General features: G+C 42.0%; 2 protein-coding genes across 11 annotated transcripts in view; one reads left to right on the top strand and one right to left on the bottom strand.

Moving 5' to 3' along the window:
* The window catches only part of RPGRIP1L (RPGRIP1 like), a 687,119-nt gene extending 682,454 nt beyond the window's left edge, over nucleotides 1–4,665 (bottom strand). For 2 of the 4 annotated variants that reach the window (XM_069216317.1, XM_069216321.1), the window contains exon 1: nucleotides 4,243–4,353. The gene's annotated coding sequence lies outside the window, so the exon portion shown is untranslated. Of the gene's footprint in view, nucleotides 1–4,242; nucleotides 4,354–4,584 lie in introns of those variants that run through there. The other 2 variants (XM_069216318.1, XM_069216320.1) reach the window with 2 other exon arrangements.
* Nucleotides 4,666–4,769: 104 nt separating this feature from the next.
* FTO (FTO alpha-ketoglutarate dependent dioxygenase) overlaps nucleotides 4,770–24,435 on the top strand; it is a 1,516,554-nt gene continuing 1,496,888 nt past the window's right edge. For 2 of the 7 annotated variants that reach the window (XR_011199794.1, XM_069216313.1), the window contains exon 1: nucleotides 4,771–4,936. Coding sequence is in view for 4 of the 7 variants with exons in the window: in XM_069216313.1 (XP_069072414.1) it covers nucleotides 4,871–4,936 (66 nt within the window). In the remaining 3 variants the exon portion in view is untranslated. Of the gene's footprint in view, nucleotides 4,937–24,435 lie in introns of all 7 variants that reach the window. The other 5 variants (XM_069216312.1, XM_069216308.1, XM_069216311.1 and 2 more) reach the window with 5 other exon arrangements.

Raw genomic sequence — 24,435 nt, 5'->3', positions numbered from 1 at the left:
CATAGAAATCAACCCCCTTCTGGTAGCTGTCATATCGTTGGTAGTGGGGCTCCGAGATATGGTCAATTCCTTTCTACAGGGTAAGTGCTCCTCAATACTTCCTCCCCCAATGTCTTGATAACTTGTATCTTCCTGAATCTCTAATACTATTGGGTCTCTGGATGGTCTCAGGTATACTTGATTCAGTCAATCGACTGCTTCAAGGTAAGAGTCACTGTTTCTCATTTGCGCTCTCCCACCCCCAAATTTGCTCCTCTGTGCTATAGGCTTACAAGTACAGGGATCCAAGCTAAATCTCATAGCATTTTCCATGGGTGCACTGGCTCTCTGTTCCATGATGATCAAACCTTCAATTAGTCTTTCATCCCTTAATGTCAAAGCGACAACATCTTGCATCCCAACCTCTCCTGGGATCCTTTCCCCCCTCATATTATCTGAGCGGATTAGAGATAAGCAGTGTTGTTTATGTCTGATCCAGTGTGTAAGTTTATTCTTTAGGGAATCCTCATCCTCACTACAATTTTGAGCCAATTTCGGGACATGTAACAGGTAAACTATATCAGACCTAGGGGACCTTGCTTTTCCTTCTTGGTAACTACTCCTTTTAAGAGAATACATGCTACCCTTTTGTGATAGAGTATAGGGTTTAAATATACTTCCCATCTTCTCTTCTTGAAGCCCTATTCCCAAACATGCCTCCCTTAAGGGATTCTCAGGCTCTTTTTGTAGTTCTCCTGCCTTACCCACGGAGTAAATGCGAGTCCCTCTACTAAACGCATTTTCCCCTCTCACATATTCTTGTGGTACATGTGTTTTACTAACTGTAGTTAAGGTAGAGAAAGGCTGAGCATTCAGAGTTTGGGGGGACACACGTCTACCTTGTACATGTGATGTTACTAATGGGGTCTCCTCTGTACTCTGATCTTTAGTGGTTCCTGTATTCCCCCCCTTCTTCACAAGAGCTGATAGTTTTCCCACTTCGAATTTAAGCTCTCTAACTTCCTGCATTAATCCAGTCATTAGTTCATAGAGATCTGTTAAACTCCTTGTTTTACATTTTAGACAGGTCTCTAGATCTTGATTAGATAATGATACCTTTTCTTTAGCTTTCTGTTCTAAGGGGGTAATTTGATCATGCCTACCCACAGATTTCCTTTCTTGGGCCTCCTGCGCTTTACTTGTAGCATGTTCAGCCAGAACTGCATACTTATTAGAACACACTATACCACTCTTGTGCACATGGTCCTTCTTCTTGGTACTTTCTAGTGTAATTAGGGGGTGACGCTTAGCCCGGACTATACCATCTTTGTAACTATCTATCCTATTTACGGGGGATAATTTTTCCTCTTGCTGGCTGTCACTCTCTTTCCTATCGATTGATTCCGCTTTCCCTACTTCTGTTTTCTTTGTATAATATGAGGTTATCTTCTTATCCGAACCCTCCCGAGATGTGGTCCTATTACTTAGTAAAGATTCTACCTCCTCTATGAGATCATCGATTTCGGATATCGTACTATTTTCACCCGAGTTTCTAAGTTTTTTTATAGTTTTCTCTTTTCCCCGTGGTGGTTCTAATGCCTTGCATTTCCCCATACCTCTTTGTCAACTATTTGATTCTTCGCTTTTTCCTAGATCTGATATCTAATATAGGGGACTCTAGGCTCTTGCTCTATGATACTGTTTATGTTATTCTAAGTATCAAACTAAAAGAAAGGTGGAAGGGAGAGGCTGCTATTAATAGAGCTGCCTAGAGAAACTATAACCTGAATTAAAATATGTAATGTCTCAATACCGGGTGGCAGTCTAATCTCTTGCTATAAATGAAAGAGGGTGGGCCCAGCCCAGTCTCCTCCGGTCTCTGATGGGCACAGGACGGGCCCCCCCCTTGGCCTCTCAAAAGTACCTCATATAGCACCATCTTCCAATGCAAATAACGTTCCTTCTTTCTACATTCTTGCATCCTCAAACCGCGTACTATCTAAAAAAAATATCTGCTGTATTTCTAAAACACAGTATGAAAATTGACTGTTACTCAAAACTTGATTGTCACCTTTCATTTTTCTTTCAAATGACCCTCTCCTTCCTCTCCATTTTACCCATGCCTTGTCTCTCTGAGAACAACCTTGTTGCATTACATACATCTTTGCTTTAATCTTTAATAATGTATTTTGCCCACAATACATTTCAAACATCATAACATCTTCTCACTTGAAAGCCAAGCTACAATTCCTAAATCTCTTCTATTGATCCCACAACCATCCTCATGAACTAATATAAATTCTCAACACCCCGTAACTATTGGCCACACTAATGATCACACTAAACTCCTATGAGAATAATCTACCACAAAGAAATTTGAGTGAATTAACGGAATGGTTTGCTTGAGCCATCAAGACTAAACCCTATAACCAAAAATAACCAATGACACTGGATAAACCACTAACCTAGGGTTCCAGAGGAGCACGAAGCTTGGCGTAAATCACTTCAATGCCCCTCCTGTGGTAGTAAGGACTATATAAATGCCATTACAATATAATACAATACACTCATCTCTTTTGCGGATTAATTTACCAGAGCTAAGTATACAGAGTGCTCTAAGACAGAGTGCTAATAAATATAAGGCTGTGCCACCTGGATTATGTAACGTGCTTCACATTAAAGTAATATGACCTTGTCTTCAGCTCTTAACGTATGCACCATATGTTTAAGGATAACAACATTTGATCTAGTATCAAAATCCTTACACTATGTCTACAGGACTCTGACCCCAACATAATTCATCGAGTAGTTAAAGTTAACTTCTGGAGCTCTAAAACCTCTCAACAAAGAAAAATAGGATTTTAGCAAATGTATACTACTGCTAATGCTTGTTGTTAATATTAATATATCATTCCTCTTATAAGGTTCATACTGGTTAATAGTGATGGTGATTAAGTGATCCTTTTATCTTTTGTAAACAATCGGCCATCCTTTAAGGGAGTTCTGTCAAGTAGGGTCTTATTTGTAAATGCAAAGACGAGTTATGCTGTTTTAACTTTTCAGCTCTAATGTGCATATTTAAAGTACTGTTTTATCTCTGATGTACTTGTTGACTAGCATATGAAGAACTGAATCTTCATGCATACTAAACAAGCACTGGCAAAGCCAACAGGTTTTGCCTTAGGGACAACTTCACTTTGCTGATGGTTTTAGTCACGGTGCATCCCTGATGCTGTGGAACATTACTAATATTATTAGATAGACGTATGCACCAAGCTTGTGCATGCCTACAAAGTAATAAAAGCAGTTTGTTTGCTTTTTTCCACTCATCACAGTTGGATCAATAATAAATAAATAAGTTGAGTCGGTGAAAGGAAACAACATGGGTAAGGAAGGATCGCAGATGGGAAAGCAACAGGGAGGGCGGCCAGAAAGCATATAGAGGTGCTTGGTGAGGAGCATGGGGATGGGAATGAACGAATAATAAAGGGTGCACTAATTAAGGTAAATCAATTAGTGCTTGGTCCCTGCTCCACGGACAGACCGGAAATGATGGCAGGCCTGAAGGGGACGAATTGTGAGGTTGTCAATAAGAGTGCCACTCAAGCCAACAAATGGTGAGTGTAGGCAGGCTCCAAGCCCATTACTAAACTAAACTAAGGCCTACGTGGTCAACCAAAGCCTATGCACCTCCAAGATACAGAAAGACTAGTTCGGCACCAAAGAAGAGCAAAGAGTCATAGACGCCCAGAACCATCAAACAAGTAACGTCTAGCGGACATACCAGAGAATGACGCGCAGTTTGACAACTCTGGTGGTTGAATATCCAGTCAAGATGCTAATGGCCATCCCAGTTATAACGTCCCAACCAATCCCGCTGAGTTTATTCTCAACTGCAATGGATTCGGAAAGGCTGTACCTCTCGCCAAACAAAACGTTTCTCCATACACGTCAACCCAGAAAATTAAGTCTTGAATTGGACACCCTAAATCTCACTCGATCGATAGAGACCACATAACAGCTCGGAGCCAACGCAGAAGGGGCACTCAATTGACACGACCCACGCATGTCTAATAAGGATCAATGGGGGCCACAAAGAAAGAGTGGCATACGTTAGGTCAGTCTGGTCAGATGCAAGAGGCATCAAAACATCCAAGGGAAAAGCGAAAGCTTGCACATCGCACATTCCACTTAAAACGAACGGAGTTCAATCCCTGACTCCCACACTAGCAGAGACTTCCCCCAGGGAAACCCACCACTCACCCACTGTACCCCTCACCCTAGCCACGCTCGGCGTTTCTCGTCTTCTCTCCAAGCTACGGTTGCTAACCACTGACGTCACTTCCAAAGCCATAGGTCCCGAGACATCTGAGCTCTTTGTACAAGCTTCAATTAGGCACCACCTTTGTAATCTACACAAAACGAGATAAAACAAGAATAGCAACAAAAAAGTCTCATCCATTACGTAATTAATGCGGAGAAAATAAAACGGTTTTTATGTTGTATTTTGTAAAATTGCTCACACATTTTTATAGCGATTCAACTGTTAGCACAGAAGTTGTCAATAAGCTTTCATATTTAATTTTTGTGATTAACAAAATTCACCACTCCTGATAAGAAAGATGGCTGTCTCCGGTGCATACGACTCCAGCCTATATCTGAAGCTTCTTCTCAGTGTTGTCCTTTGTCTATCTCTAACGACTCTGCTGAATATTGCCGCTTCAGCTTCAATCCTGAGCTGTAGCTTGACGTAGACGTGTAGTTCCAACGCATTTCCTCATGGGAGTTGTAGTATACTAAGAGCTTATTTTAATGTTAGGCAGCTTTTGCCAGACTTCATAAGCCGGCGTCCCCCGCGCGAAAACCGAGTGGCGTTGCTTTAGATATTCACATGTCGGTGAGTGGAAACAATAATATGAAGAGAAATGGGGGACACGAAAAAGAGAAAGAAGCCAAGGTAAATGCATCGTTTTTATGGTGCTGTATTCCCCTCCTTCTGCGCTGCATAACTTCACTTGCTGTTTCTATATGTTGCTTTAAGGTCAAACAAGGCAGGGAATTATAGTAACTTTGCTGGCCAACTGTTTCGATTTCTGTAAAACTGTCTTTTTTGGGGGTGTCTTCATCACCCAGCTGGTGCATGACGCCTAACATTTTTCCTTGTCACTCCTCGCAAATAAAGGTGTTAAGAGTGCTCATTAAGGAGCTAGTGACACGGAAATTGACCTGGAAGTCTTATGATGCTGCTCTTCTGACACTGAACAGGAACCTTGAGGCTCCAGAGGCACCAGTTTTTGCATTAAAGTTAACTGAGAGAAAGGACATGCAACACAGAAGTGCGAAGGGCAATGCCGTTCAGAAGCATGTGTACCTTTCTAGTGTTTATTCGAAGAGCACGAACACGTGCAGTGCTGAAGCAGTCCCAAAATGTTTCAGGCAGTTAAGACCGGGCACAAGTCGGGGTGCACGAAGGTGGATGGTATCCACCCTCTATTTTCAAGTAGAAGTTGGGCCCTACTGTAAATTGCCAAACTTTTTCCGGTGTAATTTTCAGACACCGGAACACATGCAGCTGTACTGTACCTGCACCTTGTCTGCTTTCGATCCGAGAAAAGACGTGCAGGCAGTGATAGGACTTTCATAATTTAAGTTACAGCTTGGCCCATAACGAGGACAAATTTAAGGGGCCATCAGGCCTACTTTTGATAAAGTATCCTGCCTCAGACATTTTTGAACCCAACTTCTAGATGGCAATGCCGTGGAGGGGAAACAAAGGCACACAATTTGTTAGCACTTAACAATTACCTAAGAAAGTCACACACTTTACTTTGTTCATTACCTGTACATGAGAGATATGCATGTGCTGTAAGAATGTTTGATGAGTTGGTCTAGCCCAGTATTTACACAAAACAGCTATTTAAATATTGCATTTTTTTTCTTATAGCACTGCTCATCAGAACGAGAGCACTTTATCCCCCACATACTCATTACATTGACAAATTATATACGTTTATACATCAGTGATCAGGATTTACTACAGTGAGGGTTACAAGGTGTAGAAGTCACATATCATCCTTCATAGTTCACTGCGCTATATAAGAAGGATTACAATGCAACTGCAAGTAAGAAAAGGATCTCTATGTTAAAAACAGTAATCCACTTATCTATCTACATAAAATACAAATCTGTTCCTGCATGTTACATGATGTGCTTTGCAGGTGACACATTGGCCCTCAATGCCCCTTTGAGTCAAAAGGGGAGCTAGACAAAACACAAATCTTTCTAGCAAATGATCCCCAAGATCTCTGCAGCAAATGCCTTAACCCCATAAGATATTTTAAAATTCAGACTTTGCAACCAATTAAGCAGAAAAGATTTACTGTCCTGTTTCTCCTTATTGCCAATTTGTTTGTGACAGAGATTTTTTTTAAAACAAATGTTTAAGTTGAGGCACAGGTTTGGGGTTAGGGTTGAGTAACTTTTCTGGTGCAACCCTGATACAAAATCTGTTTTGGGATTTTAGGATTGATAATGCCCCACAAACCCTAGTTGCGTTTATTTGTTTAAAAAAAACAAAACGCAAGGCAGCACATTGTCCTGTTTTGCATTACCTTGCGTCAGGTAGGTGTTACATGCACAGGCAGCTAAAACAATTTAATCTACATGGAAATGTGCTGCATATGGACTATTATGCCTGACAGAGATAGTTTGTTAAGTCTTTGGGTAAAAGAAGCTATATGCTGACAGTAGGCAACGATGTTTTATGTGTAGCTGACAAAACATGAGTCTTCTGTCTAAATCAGGAGTGTTTATATGTATACTTGTAATGCACTCATATGTACTCATGAGAGAACTGGTAAAAGTGTGTTAGATGTTCAGATCTGGTGTCACTTCCTGTAAAATCATGGGTTGTGATTCCATTTCCTGTGATGTCACTTCCTGTGATGCCACATACAGTGTCACGCATCGTGATGTCACTTGCATACTAGTCTAACTTCGTTAGTCCCCTCACTTCTTTTTTTTTTGAGGATTTGTGCCCTGCATTAAGGTACTTGAAGAACTAGGTTGAATTAATTTCTGTTCCGCTGTGAAAGCCAGTACTAATGCGTGGTCACTTTTTGAAGTATAGTAATGGATTTTTATTCATTTTCACTGTAAGCAGAAAGGAAAATTAAACTTTACGATTTCAAGAATGCTTGGAATCCATTTCTCACCTCTCTGAGATGTGCTAAAGGATTAGTTGTTATTTTGAACATGTATTTAAAGCCAGAACTAATGACTGAATACTGTTTTAAAGTGTCATAGATTCAGATATTGTGGTGGAGCAGATGACCATTATGTACCAGGGTGTTCAAATAGTGATGTAAATATGATTGCAGTAAAAATCGCGTGTGACTAAAACCAAGCTGATGGCCTATGTTTGGTGCTTATTTCCTTCACAGAAACTCTTTCAAAGGTGTTCCATGAGAGGACCAAATAACATAACACATTTTGCTTAAGGTCAAACTCTTGGGCAGTGCAGGAACACTAAGACTACTACACAGTGCTGTTTACTCGAAGTCCCTTAAATTCACCACCATGATACATTTTGATGATTAGACCACGACACAAGGCACTTTGTATCCCCAAGGATAATATGCAAAATGTGTTTATTTCCGTTCCAGTTGTTATCATCTACACATAGCATTTAACCTGATATCGAGAACACCGAATGTTAAAAAAATTAATGAGTAATGAATTTAAAAAGTGATTGTCCAAAAGCACACAATTTGGTCACTTAAACACAGTGATAAAAATATTCCTAGGTTTTGTAGTTTCCAGCTTGTCTATTAAATCAGAACTGAGATTGTGTGACTGATGGTGCGGTCCAGCAACTATTTTCTCCAGTGACATGCCACTGTGTGCATGCAGTGGTATGTGTCCTACTTATTAGTACCAAGTATATTATCAACTTATTTCGGTTAAATGGTGAAGCTAGGGATACTTACAATATCATGTTCCATGTTTCAAACTTACACACTGGATCACATCTAGTGGGGGGATTGCCTGACCACAATAGTGCATAGCCATCCTTGTTGTGGGTGCAAACAGGTTTAGTGTTTTTTTATATCACTCACTGTCTAAATTCAGCTTGTTTTCTTATCACTCCCACTGCTGGCAGGAGTTGGGGTAATGCCTAAAGGAGTTAAATGGCTTTTCTAGAGCCTGATCCAGCAGGTGGTCACTGGGCATTATCTGTGGTGGACATCGTTTACTATTGATGTCACAGGCCCTTAGGTACTATTTGATTCTAATTAGCTAACCACATTATTCCCTTTACACACTTGATTACACAAGGAGAGTGAGAACAACCATTCAAGGTTTGCTCCAGAAGGATGCAGATGGCTTGGAATACAGATACAATAATCACTCTCTAAACTCAGTGATATCAGAACTATATTTTTTAAATGGACTGGGATCCTTATTTAGAGACTGAAAGTATGTAATGCAACCCCAAAAATGTACTCTGTGACTTAGTATCTCTTCCACCCTTGCAAATGTTTCTTATGGCTCTGCCCAGGCAAAGTTTCACCCTGCACACATACTGTCTTGCAAAATGGCAATGGACAGATTGCCACCCTACTGGAGACACATTGCAGTTCTTATCAAACACAATCTTTCCAGCAAGGGTTTGTGCTAGGAATAGGGATGCCCTATTGGTGTGTCCCGGCACTAGATAAGTAGGAACTATTTATTTTCGCTAAAACAGCCGGGACTTTGGATTCCTTTGAATGCTCCATTAATTGGTTTCAGCTGTAAGTGATTGATGAAAGCTATTCCACAGTTTTGGGCAAGGAATGAGAAGGATCCTCTGCCCCTTGGCTTGAAGTTAATTCAAGGGATTTTGAGGTGTAGAGCTTCTCCAGATCTTAAGGACCTGCTTGTTATGTAACCTCGTAATTACTCTGACAATACAAACTGAACCACTTGTGTAAAAGGAATTGTGGACCAACCATGCATTTTTAAAAAACACTCTGACTTACAGGTAGGCAGTGTAACTCCTTCAGAGCACGGTGACAGTCTTATTTCTTCCCGTTAAGTCTTGCTGTCCAATTTTGTGTTCTTTGTAGCTTTGTCATTGGTTTGGCCAAAAGTCCTTTATGGAAGGTATTACGTTAGCCCTGGTGTGATAAAATCAAAGCCTGAACTATAGGTTTGAGCCTACCTAGGAAGCTTGTGGTGAACTTTACACAGTAATTTAAAAGAATTACTAAATAAGAAGCTTAAGTCAAGTTTACTTGTTTTTCATACTGAGCTCTGTCACTGGTAAAGCCCAGGTATTTTGTGGCTGGAACTGAAGAGCCACCCAGAGCTACTGGCCACTAGCTAGGTGAATGTGTAATGGATAGGGGGTCAAAGCACAACAGTTCCTTTTTCTCCCCATTCCACTTTAATGCATTAGTACACACCCAAGGCGTTACTGCCAGCCTACTGTCATGAATGGCTGGCCTCTTTTCCTCCTCCACTGACTCTGCGATTTGGTTCATCATCTGCATAAGACATCCTAAATTTCCATGCCAGTCTTGCCAGCGATGAGATGTACACATTAAATAAAGTGCAGATTAAAATAGAGCCTTGGGGAATTTTGCATGGCAAAGCCTTTTTGTTGGGGAGGGGCGCTGGGAGAGAAAGAGATGTTGATGGTTTTTATATGATTGCTAAAAAATGGCATAGGCCACTCTAAGACTTTTCCATTTACTTCCCAAGTTCCTAATCGTAGTTGGGTGAGAGACTATCAAACACAGAACTGAGTTCAAATAATACCATTGTTGCGCCATGACCTTTATCAAAAAGAAATCTTTTATCACCCAGCACATTTACTAGTGTTGTCTTGGGTTTTAGCCAGTAAATTATTAGTTTCAATATGGATTTACATGTGTTTATCGATTTCTTTCTCTTGTATTTCAAGTGGGAAATCCAGTTGAGAAATAGGCATGTATAAGTCAAAAGTTGCTTGGGGTCAGCTGTTGGTTTTTTCAAGATAGGAAGTATATGAGCTTATTTCCATGATTGTGGGCAGATCGCATAAATTCACTGATTACACATGTCTGCTATTGCTGGTATGAGAGTCAGCTACCAAGTGGAAGAAAGAGGCTGAGCAAGGGTCCGGGGTGAGCTAGATTTAATCGTCTGCATTAGTGTTTGGACTGCATCATACTGTAATAGATCAAAGTCCTTTAATCTAGAGACTATACGCAACAGCTGAAGATATCTCCACTTTTGTCAGTCCCTGCCAGATTACAGTTTTTACAGTTTATTTATTTTTTTCTATTCCTAAAAGCCAAAACAGATTCGCACAAAGTAGCTGAGCCTGATAGTTCTGTTTGTGCAAACAAAAAGAGCACATGCTTTTCACAAATTTGAAAATATGGGTGGTTGTATAAGAAATGGGTGGTGGTCCGGTCGTCCAGTAGAGTGACAAAGATTGCGCCAGTGTAGGCCTCATTGCCATCCTACATGGGATGTTGGAATTGGTTTAGCAAATATTATGATAGACGTTAACAAACTGTGAAATTTCAGTAAGTGTGCAGCAAGGGCATGAAGAAGTCTTACAGCGGACATATTTATCTACCTGTGTTCAGATCAGGTTGTGGGATTGTAAAAGGTGTTGGAAGTCAGGGTAAGGATGGAATGAATTTTTTGGCTTGCTATAATGTTATATCCTTGACAGTCCTACTCCCTTTCTTTTCACTGGTTTAACTGCCCTTTATCATGCTATATTAACACGTGGAGTGCATAAACCCTGTCCAGTGAGGCCCCAACACTTTTTCGCATCAATGGTTTGGGCTTCAGTAGCATGGCAGTAGGGGACCCTCTCTTGAAGACAGCTTGGTTGTGACAACAATGTGGATTAACATCCTTCTCATATTTTCTCTGGTAATCCTTTCTGTCTCTGGTGCTTCCAGGCTTCTGCTGCTCTGCAGTACCTTATTCTTTCTCATGATCCTTTAAACGTCTTCTCCAGTGATCTTTGACTCTTTTTGTCTCTTACATTGTACCTGCTCCTTCACTCACCTCTGCGCTGTTCTTCCACACATCAATGTTTTCTAGACTTTCCTTTTTCTTGTCTTGATTACCCCATAGTGCTGTCCTAGTCTCTTCCAGAGAATGTGGTTAATGCAGCTGGAAGCACCATTGTTTTTTTTCCCCAGTCTGCGATGTCCGTGTTATCAGGATATCGTTGTGTAGATACCCTTGACTGCCTTTGGTTTAAGTACCCTGCAGAGTCTAGTTCCAGATCATAAGAAGTAGGCTAATATTCTCATTGCTCACGTCATGTTTTGTGTCAACCACTGTTAATTGCTCTTTTCCTTCCCTGTATGTCTTCTTTTCTGACTCATAGTTGTGGGATGAGCAGTTTAAACGTTGAACATACTCAGCGGTCTGTGTTCGAATTTGTTGATGCCCTGGGTAGAGGGCAATAACGCTTGATTTAAAGCAGCTGAGAAAAGAGTTCTTTTATGCCTTTAGCATTTTAGATTTTAAATGCTATTTATTTCAACAGAAAACACTTATACATTGTGTTTCAGATAATATGTCCTAGTGTAGCTTGTGAGCAGCAATGGATAATCTCCATTCTCTGCCGTTTTGAAATATAGATCAGGACGCTAAACTGTTTTGAGTTTAGGATTTATTGATGTAAATATTTCTGCTTTCTTCATTCCTAATGGATAGTTTGTTACATAGTATGCCTATGTTTTCACTACACAAGCAGGAGCTGTTGCCTTCAGAGCTCTCCTGCAGACCGACATGACTAATTGTTTGTCCTGTGGTTTATTTTAAATTCGTTCTTGTACCTGAAATGTTGCCGTATGTGAGGTTGCGTGTATATTTATCTTTACAAAGTGGTAGTCATCACTGTGTAATTATGACTCCGCTGCACTTCAGACTGAAAAGCCGTTTTTTGACTTGTTTATATATTGTCCACTGGGATCAGCACCCCCATTTTAGCATATTTAAAAATGTTTCGGAATGGCAAAATTTGTTTGATTTACCCAAGGGGAGGGGGGGCGGGGGAATTCAAAATTTTACTCGCTCTTAGAGCCAAAACTGCTGACATATTTACCCCAAGATTGGCATACATGTAGAACTTTACTGATCACACATACTTTTTATGTTTGGTGTAAATCAGTTCGGTAGATGTTGAGAGATTCGTTTTTGAAAATTTGCAAGGTGGGCTTGAACCTTATCATTTTCGTATACCTTGTCAGTTAAAAAGCCAATTGTTAATTTGTCTACATCTGAGGAACTGTTTTGTCTTATATAATGAAATTTGGCAGACATTTAGTATGTTGAGATTACTTTCTGAATTTTCAAATTTTGTGTGTATGCCTCAAGCAGGGGCACACCTAAAGTTAGTTTGTAAGATGGGAACTGTATGAATTTGCACAAATTTTGGCTGACGAAAGGAATAGTTTTCTGTTGGCATGTCAAGTCGAGCAGCTTTAAAGTTCTGGGGTAGTGCACATTGGGGGTTAATAAATGTTTCATTTTTATATACATCACTTCAGTAGTGTGGGATTAATATGCATCATATATGGCAGGCAGTTAGCAAGTTATGCATAGTGCAGGGATTTCAGCTATCGTGGTGGTCAGTAGTGGGAGGCTGGGTCAAAAATATTTTTGATTTACTAATATCTTTGGCACAGTTTGTTTCTTCATGAAATGTGACAAAACCTGTTTCGTTTTCTCCTGGTATTTTTTGATCAGGGGTTCTCAATCCCTTCTATAACAAGCTGCTTCTATAAGTGAAAATAGTCCAGAGATACTAATGACTTTGCCCATTGTTGCAGTAGTGACCACAAAAAATAGTTGTACCACATAGTTGTGACCACAACATACAGGATGGATAGTAGTGATTGTGTATGTCACAACATTGAGTGGCAAATATATTGCCATGTCAGAATTCATCTCCAGAATGTTAACTAACACAATATTTTGAAAGTACATGCATTTAGACAATTGTAGACCTACTTTTCTTTTACCTCTACATATCTTGAAGATCCATACATTATTATCAATAATAAAGAGATGAAAATGTAAATAAAATAATTAAGCACCAAAATGTGACAAGTATGTGAAGTCTTAAACAGAGACTTCACCAATGGAATAAACCAAATGTTGAGAACCCTGATGTCCACGTAAGTCTTAAGAGACTGGGCCTGGGAATTACACAAAATTAAGGCAAGAACTCGCACATCTCTCTGGATGGAGTACTTCCTTAGTGGACTGCTGCATTCGCCAGACACATTTTAATAGTGTTTTTAGGAGATGACAGCCCAGACGATCCTCTGTATCGTGGCGGATCAATCGTTTTGATGTAAATAAAATTAAACATATTTATAAATACTTACCTTTACGCTATTGTGATGTGAGGAAAAGGAAAACGTACCTGCAGTTGAGACTTCTTCCTCCTGACTGCATGATTCCCTGCCCCACCTAGAGAGAAACAGAGTGTCCGAGAATGGGTGGAGAACAAGAGACCGAGACAACAGACACGGAAAAACATATGGTTGAGGGGATGAAACAAAGAAACACAAACACTAATGAAGGAAGGACAACATTGCACAGTGAGGGGACAGAAGGAAGGAGGTCAAAAGAGCGGGAAGTTGATGAGGGCAGAAGCAGAAGAAGGCAGAGTCAAGAACAGCAAGAGGAGGACATGAAATAGGACTGCTGTAGAGAGGGGAAGACGTCACACACTTGGTTATTGGGTTGTCATTTTTATTCCTTGGGAGGGGGTGGATTGGGAACAGGTGGAGCACAAGAAAAAGTGAAAAGAAGCCCTAACCACTCCATATTGGTTAGCAACATCTCCAGGGAGACAAAGTTGATACTATGCCAAAGGAAGAAGGGGATGTAAAGTTGGTTAAATGAAGCCCAGTGACACCATTTCTCACAGCTCCCCCCGAGTGCATAAATACATGTGGGTGTTAGGTTTTGTGAAAGAGTGAAAACACCTCGTGATGTTCTATACAAACCTAAGTAAAAGACAAAGAATTCATATTCTTGATAGATACTTACCTGGGTGTGCTGGTCTTCTCGCGAAGGTGTTGGCGGCATCGGTATTCCCATTCTGAAGGAAGAAGAAGAACAGAAAAGAAACCCATAATAGATGGAAAACTGAAATAATTGCATGTTTGACACTCAGCAAAATATTTGGTTAGTCAGTTCTCCCCACCCACGCCCTCCATGTTATTTTTTCCTTATCCTCCTTATTGAAGATTTTTTCTGTAAAAGCCCTACATTAAAACAATCCTTTAAAACTCTGACAAGCCTCCAAAACCGTATTTCTGAGAATCCCTCTGGCATGTGGTAGTTATTCAGGATACAATATTTTAGCTGGGCGATATTTAAACCTCAATATTGTCGTAGAACACCAACCACCCCAAAGATCAAAGCAGGGCTAGTTATCCAAGGATGGCCAGGTTTGGGTGCTAGAAGGCAACAATTGGGCAAAGCATACTCACAATAATGCAATGTTAGCTGCTATTCTGTGATGACTAGACCAAAGATGCCCGGTATATGTTAAGGTTTAACATTAATATGCCAGTGCCAACATTGTCAGGAATAGCCATTATTGTGCAAAAGATGAACCCCTTATTGGGGGCACTATACACATTTGGTGTACCCTGGCCCCAGGAGTGACTTGTAGGGTGAAGCAATGTCTTTCAAGGAAGGACTTAATACAATCCATGTAACATACATAATTGTCTTGAAACATTTATATAGGGTCTACTATCCCTATGTGAGGTGCTGAAGTGCTTGCCTACATGGATAGAATATTACACCCTGTAAAGTGTGTGGTTGGAAGTGTCTTTGATCAGGTGTGGGAAGTGTTTCTATGTCCTCCGTGATGAACCCTAAGGTGCAATTATCATGTTATAGGACACAGAATTTAGTGTGATAGATAAAGTGCGAAAGATGCAGTTTATAGTAAGCTAGAAGCTCTCCAGGTACCTTTATGGAATTTCTTATGTTCATAATCCAGTTAGCTGGATACTTCACTGAGTTGTCCATACTAAGGTATTTTGTTTAAAGGTTACGATCTTGAGCAGGCTAAGGTTAAAGGGCAAAATAGTAAGTAGATCTGCTGGGTCAGATTTTGTTAACCCCTTAGCTGCTGGGCCTACCACTACCACCAGTGCTGAGCCTTTTGCTTTTTTTTGGCTATTTGGGGTAGTTCACACTTAAGGCTCCATAACTTCTTTTCCACATACGCTACCCATGCTAAATCTGCACCCTTTTTTGTCCAACATTCCAGGGATTATAAAGGTACCTAGAGTTTGTGGATTCCCCTGGTGGTGACTGAGAAATTAGGCAAGATATAGCTAAAATGTGGTTGTTTTGGGAAACATGGGGGAAAAAGTGCTGCAGAAGAAAGCATCTGATAATTTCCCCTGCAAATGGTATTGACAAAGGGTGTGTGATGCTAAACTCGCCATCCTTCCAGCTTTCAGGAATAGGCAGACATATCAGAAAACCAAAATTTCCAACACAGTTCAGGGATGTGGAATTCCTATAGCCCGCAGCCCAGACCATATTGTCCGGGGTCAAGGACAAAAAGATTTCGTGTGTATATTGTCCTTGGGACAAGAAAGCCAAACCCCCTGTAGCTGCCAGTTTAAAGTACCACATTATGGTTTTGGAAGGGAATTGCCTGCAGTGTAGGTAATATTTGGTCCGTTTGTGAAAGCTGTTCGAACTTGTATTAATGGTTCACTAATGCAAGGCCTTTATTATTAGGGTGCGCACTCTAAGGAAATATTGCAAGCTCAGACTGGAGCACTGCGAGGTTCCAACATAAAATTGCGTACAGGTTTACAAAGTTTCTAGTTTAAGGCTAGATATAATGCTCCTAGAATGCTCTCTGATAAGATGCAAATATTTGCAGAAGCTTGAAAGCAAAGTTGATGATTCCTTGGTTTCAAAATAAAATGTTCACAAAAAAGGCAACTAGGAAAAAATGGGTTCCTATTCAAACGCCTATGAAATTTTAGATAACATTTGTAGTAAAATGTGTTGAAGCATGCTAGTAGTTCCAAATAAAATATTCATAATGGAAAATCAGTAGAAGTTTATGGGAAGCATGAAAATAAACATGCATTGACAAAACCAGTAGGTCTAATTTTGGTGGCTAACCTTTTGGTTTTGTCACTGCATGTCTTGTTTGGACATGGTTTTTGTAAAACTTTGTTGCGGGAACTGGTGGGCCCTCACCATTCTAACAAACATTGGCACAAATATTTTTTGGTCTAAAAAAACACACACATTGCCACAGTAGTCCCCACACTGAACAACACTACTTTGTGTGCTGATATGATTGTTCTGAAAGAGCAGAATGCTGTCACTCACAGTGAAGCCATCTGACAGAGACTGAACTTCATAAAAACAAAAGGTCTTGGTTCATGCCAGACATAATTAGGGACCCAATTATTAAAGAAAGTCACAAAGGTGCACCTATGGTATATGTCCTTGCTTTGAAGCAGATATACAGCTTTCATGAATTCTTAAGAATTTACAGAAGTAGGCCAGGAAATCATACTCCTAGAAAATATTTGTGAACTGCATATTAGTATGAGCAAATATGCATGTGTAAATTTGCCTATGTGAAAATCTGTTGAGCGTTTTACAAGATCACTGTCCCTCCAATCGCTTTTTTCCCCCAACTTTGGAAGAAGTTTAACTACTGCCCTTTTCATGAGTACATTTCCAGCCTTTTCCAAGTATGGGAAAAGATTGGCAAAGAGCAGGTCAAAACCCCTTTTGGATCCGGCCCTTTTTACAGGGTCACTCCCCAAATCTTTTGCCAACCACCCTCACTCTGTTTTTTCTGACCCTTTTTTTCTGACGTTAGGACTCTGGGCACTTTAGCACTGTTGATCAGTGCAAAAGGGCTTGTGCTCTCCCTTCTAAACTTGGGAGGATTGGCTTACACCTGCTTGGCCCATTTAATTTACCTGTAAGTCCCTTGTACAGTGGTATCCCTATACCCCAGGGCCTGTAAATTAAATGCTACTCAAGGGCCTGCAGCACAGCATGCGCCACCCACAGAAGTAGCCTTTCAAACTGTGCGCTGTTTACTGACACAGAGACCTGGTATCTAACTTTACTGCCAGGCATAGAACTTCCCTTTTAGTACATATGTCGCCCCTGAGGTATACCCTAGCTCACCCTGTGGGCAGGGTGCTGTGCCTGTAGAAGGTAGGGCATATGTGTTTGTCACTACAAGGACATGTAGTGCATAAACAACCTATTTGGTTTCTCACTACTGTGAGTACTGCCTTTCTCATAGGATTGCACTGGAAATGCCATAACATATGTCTAAGTGGTATTGTCTAGTCCATGAGGGGTAGCGTAGGCATGTTTCGTGTGGTTGTAATGGTAGTGAGAAATGCTGCTTACTGGTGTAGGTTGATTATTTTTTTTTTAATTACAATTCTAGAAATGCTATGTTAAGAAAGTGGGCATATCTCGGTGCTTATGACAGGTGTTTTGCAGCTTGACTCCAATTCACGTCTGGGGCAGAGTGACAGCTGACCTTTGTGCATATCCTTCGGACAGCCTGTACACAGGGAGAGTAGAGGTGTCACAATAGTGCACCTACACATTGAGTGGTCTTCCTGGGCTGGGAGAGGCAGGGCACTCCTGCATTTGTGAAGGCTGTGCCCTTGCCTCACACAAAGGGCTCGTTTACCCCCCCCCCGGGCCCACTGATGTCTGGAGCCTGTGCTGGAGGAGAGAGGTGACACTCCTGGACCCAGTTAGTACTGGTTGGAACCCCCTTCTCCGCTTTTTGTGGAGACTATGCAAAATGAGTATAAGTACAGGGGGGTCTTCCCCCACCACACTTAGAGACACTGGTGGACTATTGACCAGGACATAGCATGCTGCTGGAGGGACTCACCAGGAGCCACCTTTGGACTGCTGCTGTTGTGCTGACCTGTGACCGGCTCGGTCACTAGGAGGAACTGCCTCTGCCTGCAACCCTTTGTGCTGGCCCGTTTGCTTGGGCCCTACCGCCCTGTGCCCCCCTTTTGATGTCTCCAGCGGCTGGGTGCTGAGACCTCTGTTCCCTGGCAATTGTATTTCCTGAAGCACTGAAAGGGTGCTTGATTCGCAGTCTTCACAATGCCCAAGAAGTGCCGGATTTTGAGTGGAGCACTCTAGATTTCCTTTCCTTGGCCGCTTCCAGCATGGGGGAAGCGTTGCTGGTATTCTCTAAGCTTGGGGTGAAGGAAGAACAGAGTGATCACGTTCCGTGTGGTGCCCCTGGAGCGAGGAATGCTGGGTGAAGTGCCCCTGGGGCACTGGCAGGCACCTGTTTAGGTGCGTTCACAACAGCCCGGGCCGCACTCAGAGCAGGCTATCCGGGGAAAGGCAACACACCTCCAGGTCTGGTGAGCAGCAAGGAGTGCTGCTGGAGGAGCCAGCGTGAAGGAGACAGACAGACAGATCGGATCGTGGCCGCCCTGTGGATTTGCGCCCACCCCCGGCTGAGCGCTTCACTCATGGAGATCGGGAGAGGTCTCTCCGCCCTGGATGAAGGTGTGTGGGTTTCTTTCTCCACACCTCTGGGGGTTGCGGGGGGAGTTGTTTTTTCATGGGGGGGGGGAGTTGCTCTACGCCCCTAAGGAATCCGAGCGCAGGAGCTCCATAAATTGGGATACGGACGTCCCCGTTGGTCCTCGGCATTTTGTTTGGTGTTGCCTGATGGAGGGGGCAGATCTCGCTCCCCATTTCTGGTGAGAATAGTACGAGGTGATAGTTGCATTACGTTTCAGTGCCTAACATATGCCAGAAGGGGATAGGTCACAGGACAGGTTCATGATAATGACCTGGCATTTTTAATGATGCTTTCATTGTAGGTGCAGTCATGATAATATGTTACAGTGATGATGATGCCATGAGCTTTTTCTGAGGTTTCTTTTTATGAGCATTCATGATGTTGTTTGGCTTTTAAGATGAGTTTACTGCACCATATTCATTTCTGGTGATATGTGTTTTAGTCTGACATGTTCTATTGGTGATAATGACAACCTGATTACTGCTTGTGTTGCGGAATACCAGTAACCTATATGTTACCTAACTACTGCTTATTTTTGCAGAGAACTAGTAACCTGTGTGATTTTCAGACAACTGCTGTGTCACTTTGTTTTTAGTCTAATGATGTTTTGTGCAATATATATATTTTTTTATATAACTTGTTGGTGTGTTTCCTACGTGGTGGACTTATTGAGCCACATGTGTTGTGTGTGTGTGTGTGTGTTGTGCAGTCACTTTACACATTGCCTCTGGGATAGGCCTGACTGCTCGTGTCAGTCTACCAAGGGTGTGAGCAGGGGTTATCTTGGGTGTGTAACTCCCTTGCTCTGACTAGAGTGGGTGGGTTCTGCCTGGCTTGGGTGCATACCCTAGCCAACCAGAAGCTCAGTTTCTAACAACCCTTAAAAATGCCAGTTAGGTTTGCACAGACTCAAAAGGGCATTCCAACCCTGGAACTATTGCTTACTGCTACTTCTAGCCCCAGTATGAATTCTGTAAAACAGTGGCAAAATGAGGAAATTGCTAGTAATAAAACTCTACTATATTATGAGGTGGCATAATCAGACAGGCTATTATCAGAGCTCCTATATAATGAGATTGCTGTCGTAATTTGGTGCTGCACTACGTGGCACAAAAGGGACAAGTGGATTTCTTTATAGGACAAGCAGATTTGTAAAGCAAACTGTCCCACAGGCAAGTAGCTATTTTATTTATTTCCACACCCCTGCAGTTTTGGCATTTTACCGGAGCATACCCCATTTTTCCTAATTTTTGTTGTTGGTGGTGTGGTGTTAATCCTCCTTCCAGTTAGTGACAGAAATGAGTGGATCCGGGACAGCTAAACATTTCTGAAAAGTAGACAAAATTCTGAATTCAGCAAGGGGTCATTTGTGTAGATCCTTCAAGGTTTTCCTATCGAAAGCAACAGTTGAAATAAAATAAAAAATATATTGAAATTGAGTTGGAAAAAAACCAGCCATTTCTGTATACGTTTTCAACTGTAACTTTGATCGGTTATGGCGGATTTTGAAAAGCAATATACTGTTTGGCCCGGTGGACACTTCTGGTTGTGAGGCTAGATAGGGCTATTAGGTTCACAAAGGACCCAAGGCATCCAGAGCCAATAAATGAGCTGCACCATGGAATAGGTTTTCGTTGTGTACCAGGTGTACAGCAATTAGGTATCAAGGAAGCCTATACATTTCTGTAATGGGCACAAGATATGAAGTTTAGAAGCAGTAGTTATTTGCACATCTTTGAATTTGGGGTCCCCATAATAGCATGTGTATTACAGGGCATTTTTCAAAATGACTTCTTTCTTACACACTGTCTTACATAAGGAAGGCGAAAATGCAGAGAAGGACAATTTATAATAACACTTGTTCTGCTATTCTGTGTTTCCCCCAAGTCTTCTGATAAAAGTGGTACCTAACTTGTGTAGATAGGCCCAGTGCACATGACCAGAAACGACCCAAAAACCAACGTGGACACATCACATTTTTCCATTGAAAACTGATGTGTTTTTTGTAAAGTGCCTTTTGTAAAATCTGTGGATTTTGCCCTATAGCTCAGCTGGCACCTAGGAAAACCATGGCGAATCTGTACCTTTTTTAAAACTAGGCACGTTGGGGAATCCAGGATGGTGTGTCTTGTGGGGCTGTCACCAGGTTCTGTCACCCAGAATCCTTTACAAACCTAAACATTTCTGCACATTTCAGTGATGGAAAGTTCTGGAATCTGAGGGGAGCCACAAACTTCCTTCTACCCAGCATTCCCCCAAGGTCCTCCAATAAAAGTGTTAACTCACTTGTGTGGGTAGGCCAAGTCCCTGCGACAGGGAAGGTCCCAAAACGTATTGTGACCATAATGATAACTAAAGTGAGTGTACTAATCTAGTCCTGGGATCTGGAAACATTTAGGGAAACCTATCACACCCAGACATGTCTGAAAAGTAGACATCAAGGGGAGTCCCAGGAGGTATCGGTTGTGAGGATTCCCCTGTTTGTTTTTTTTCTTTTTTTTTTTCTCTCTCCAGAATGCCCTGCAAAGATATAATGTTGCGTAAAAGCACTACTTTTCCTTGCATTTCTGTGATGTTAACTACCGAAATGTTCAGGGATACCTCCCAGCGTTCCCCAATTTGTTCCAATAAAAATGCTACCCCGCTGGTGTGCCTGGGCTTAGTGCTCATGACGGGAATGGATCACACAACGGTCAATGGTAGTCTTTGCATGAGGGCAAATTTTGACCCTGGGGTGATCCATTCCTGATGCAGGCACTAGGCACAGGCACACAAGTGGGGTAGCGTTTTTATCAGGGCAAGTGGAGAAACTCTGGGTGGTAGGATTTTTGTGGATCCCTGCATATTCCTGTAGTTTGTGTGACAGAAATGCAAGGAAAAATAGAGTTTTTATTCAATGTTTCACCTTTGCAGGGTTTTTTGGGTAAGAAAACTTTGGGGAATCCACACAAGCCACACCTCCGGGGACGCCTCCGGGTGTCTAGTTTTCAGAATTGTCTGTGTTTGGTAGGTTATATATAGCAGACGAACCCAGGACCAAAAACGCAGGTACCAGCCTTACAAAACCAGGTTGTTTGTGATGGATAATTTTGATGTCTCCACAATATGATTTGGTCCCTTCCCTGTTGCTTCCCTGTGCAAAGATAGTGGCTACTCAAACTGTGTGAGTCGTCCAGTTGGACTACAAGCTAGGTTTCTGCACTAACCGCATTTTGAGCTTATGGCCCAAAAATAGCTTCAGTTCCGCCAGCCAAGTGGGAGTCCACTGGCATGCCCTGGAACGTGCCAGAGAATGCCTCCATGCTCCCTCAGAAATTGTTCGGCACTCAGATTTGTTTGCTGCACAATTTGCTGAAGGATGTCAACATCCAAAAAGAGATGGACATAGTCAAATGGCAAAAAGTTGGCTGGATCTACTTTACGTCCAGCTTCACCAGTAAAAGGTGGAATTTGGGGCTGAACTAAATTGGAGGACTGCCGAGAGAGCACTATGTCAGTGCTTGCCGCCGCACACACCTGCTCTCTGAATTGGGCTAATCTGCTGTTGTCCCACTGCACAGACTGTGTTTTCGAAGGGACAGCACAACTCTCCTCCTCGTTTCCCTCGGAATCAGTGGAAGAGTAGTCGTCCAATGGGACTCGACCGACTGAAAAATCACTCCCAGATTCTGCTCCATTGTCCTCTCCCTCAGATGCTGTCTCAGTCTCTGATCCTGCCACAGAGCTGTCCTCCATAACCTGAGTTAGGGCTTGAGCATCAATCATCCAATGAGACGCCATCTCTGCTACTGGCTAAACTGTCCCTCTAAAATACTAGCCTATAGAGGGCAGTTATGATAATAAAATTGCAGGTGTGTGTGATGTATTAACTGTAAATGTCAGTCACCTTACCTTCACCTTCCCTCAATCAGCAGGTTCTCTGAAGACACTGAAACAAACAAAAAAGACACACTGTTACTTCAGCTTGCCACATACACATCATCAAAATCTTTAGCGTTGGTGGCACCCAGTCTGACATTAATTTTTGGTGCTCCCATGACCTCCTACTCGGATTCCCTCACTACCACGCAGCAAAAGTGCCCTTCATCTCTCCATAGCCTCCCCTAGCACATACGTTTCATTTGTTTTAAAACGCAGGCAACGGCTGGCTTTAGTAATCCACTCAGATATTCACATTAAGACTCTCTCTCTCCATATATAAAGAGATCACTTTTATATGTGTGTGGTTTCCCTGGGGGCTGATCGCAGCCCCCAGGGAAACCACACATGCACTGACAAAAGTGATTGAAGTGTGTGTGTGTGTGTGTGTGTATATATGTGTATATATATATATATATATATATATATGTGTGTGTGTGTATATGCATGTATATATAATTTTTTTTTTTTTTTTTTTTTGTAAATAGATGTGTGGTACTGGGGGGGGGGGGGGGGTGGAGGAGTACTCGAAAAATGCCCTCACAGGTAGTCAGATTTTTTTTTTTTTTCTGAACTACTAGTATTCAACACTTTTTACTACAAATGGTAACTAAAATTTCACAGGAGTTTGTATTGGAAGAGGAAGACATTGTTTTTTCCCATGTTGAATTTTTTGGTGAAGGCTTTATTTTGAAAGCTATGAACCATTAACCTTGCTTTCAACTCTGCAAATATTTGCCTCATATCTGGGAGTATTCTGGGAGCATTATAATCTAGCCTCATAGTGGAAATATTTGTAAACTTCTACACATTTTTATGTTAAAAAAAACCTCTCAGTACTGCAGCCCAAGCTTACAACATTTCATTAGCGCACTCACCCTAATAATAAAGGCCTTACATTAATGAACCATAAATACAAGTTCGAACAGCTTTAACAAATAGACCAAATACTACTTACCTGCAGCCAATTCCCTTCCAAATCCATGATGTAGCACTTTAAACTGCCAGCTGCAGGGTTTGTGATTCAGGGGGTTTGGCCTTCTTGTCCCAAGGACAAAATAAACATGACAACTTGTTGTCCTTGACCCTAAACAATATGTCCTGGGCATTGGGCTATAGGAATTCCACATCCCTTACAATAAAAAAAAAAAATACATTCTTGTTTTTACAACTCAGATGTGTTATGACATAACGAGCACTGAACAAATACAGAGGGTCAGACCATATTGTAGTACAAAAAACCCAGGAAAAAACAGCAGTGGAATGATCTCAGTATACACAACCTTAGTCCAGTAGATGGTGTTACAACAGGGCAGAGCGCAATCCTCCAGCTTGTGTGTTGTGAGTATCCATAGTGCAGAGGCCCAAGCCTCCAACAGTGGCTCTGGGCCTATTTGCATAGGGCTTAAGTTCAGTCCCTCTGTGGCTCGCCCAGTCCCCCGGATCTTGGAATGTTTCTGGGGGCATCCCCGTGATAAGTATATAAGATGTTCCAGGCCCATGTAATGATCCATGCATTAGGCCCACACCTCCACAGAAGGGGCTCCCAGGTCATTCCAAGCTTTAGCGATATCCGTTTTAACTGTGATTAGACCTAGCCAATGAAGCGCCTTCTGGTAGCATGTGGCTCCCAATTCATCAGTGATGTGTAGCAGGATGAGTCCGGGATCCTGGGCAATGCCTCAGCCCAGCACCCTCTCAAGCTGTCCCAACCCACCGTTACCGCAGGGGGGTTAGCACCAGACAGTGCCAAAATATGCACAGCAGGTCCGCACACTTCAAGCAATAGCCGGCAAGTATCAGGCCCATGCTTTGGAGTCTGGATCTAGTGAAGTACACTCTGCATAGTACCTTCAGTTGGATCAATTTAAATTTTGATGTTATAACCACTTCTCTGGGTGCCTCCACTGCCTCCCTCCAATCGTCGTCAC

The sequence above is a fragment of the Pleurodeles waltl genome, chromosome 12 (genome assembly GCF_031143425.1).
Source record: "Pleurodeles waltl isolate 20211129_DDA chromosome 12, aPleWal1.hap1.20221129, whole genome shotgun sequence".
NCBI lineage: Eukaryota > Metazoa > Chordata > Amphibia > Caudata > Salamandridae > Pleurodeles > Pleurodeles waltl.
The sequence above is the reverse complement of the archived record's forward strand: the minus strand, read 5'-3'. Positions and strand labels throughout refer to the sequence as shown.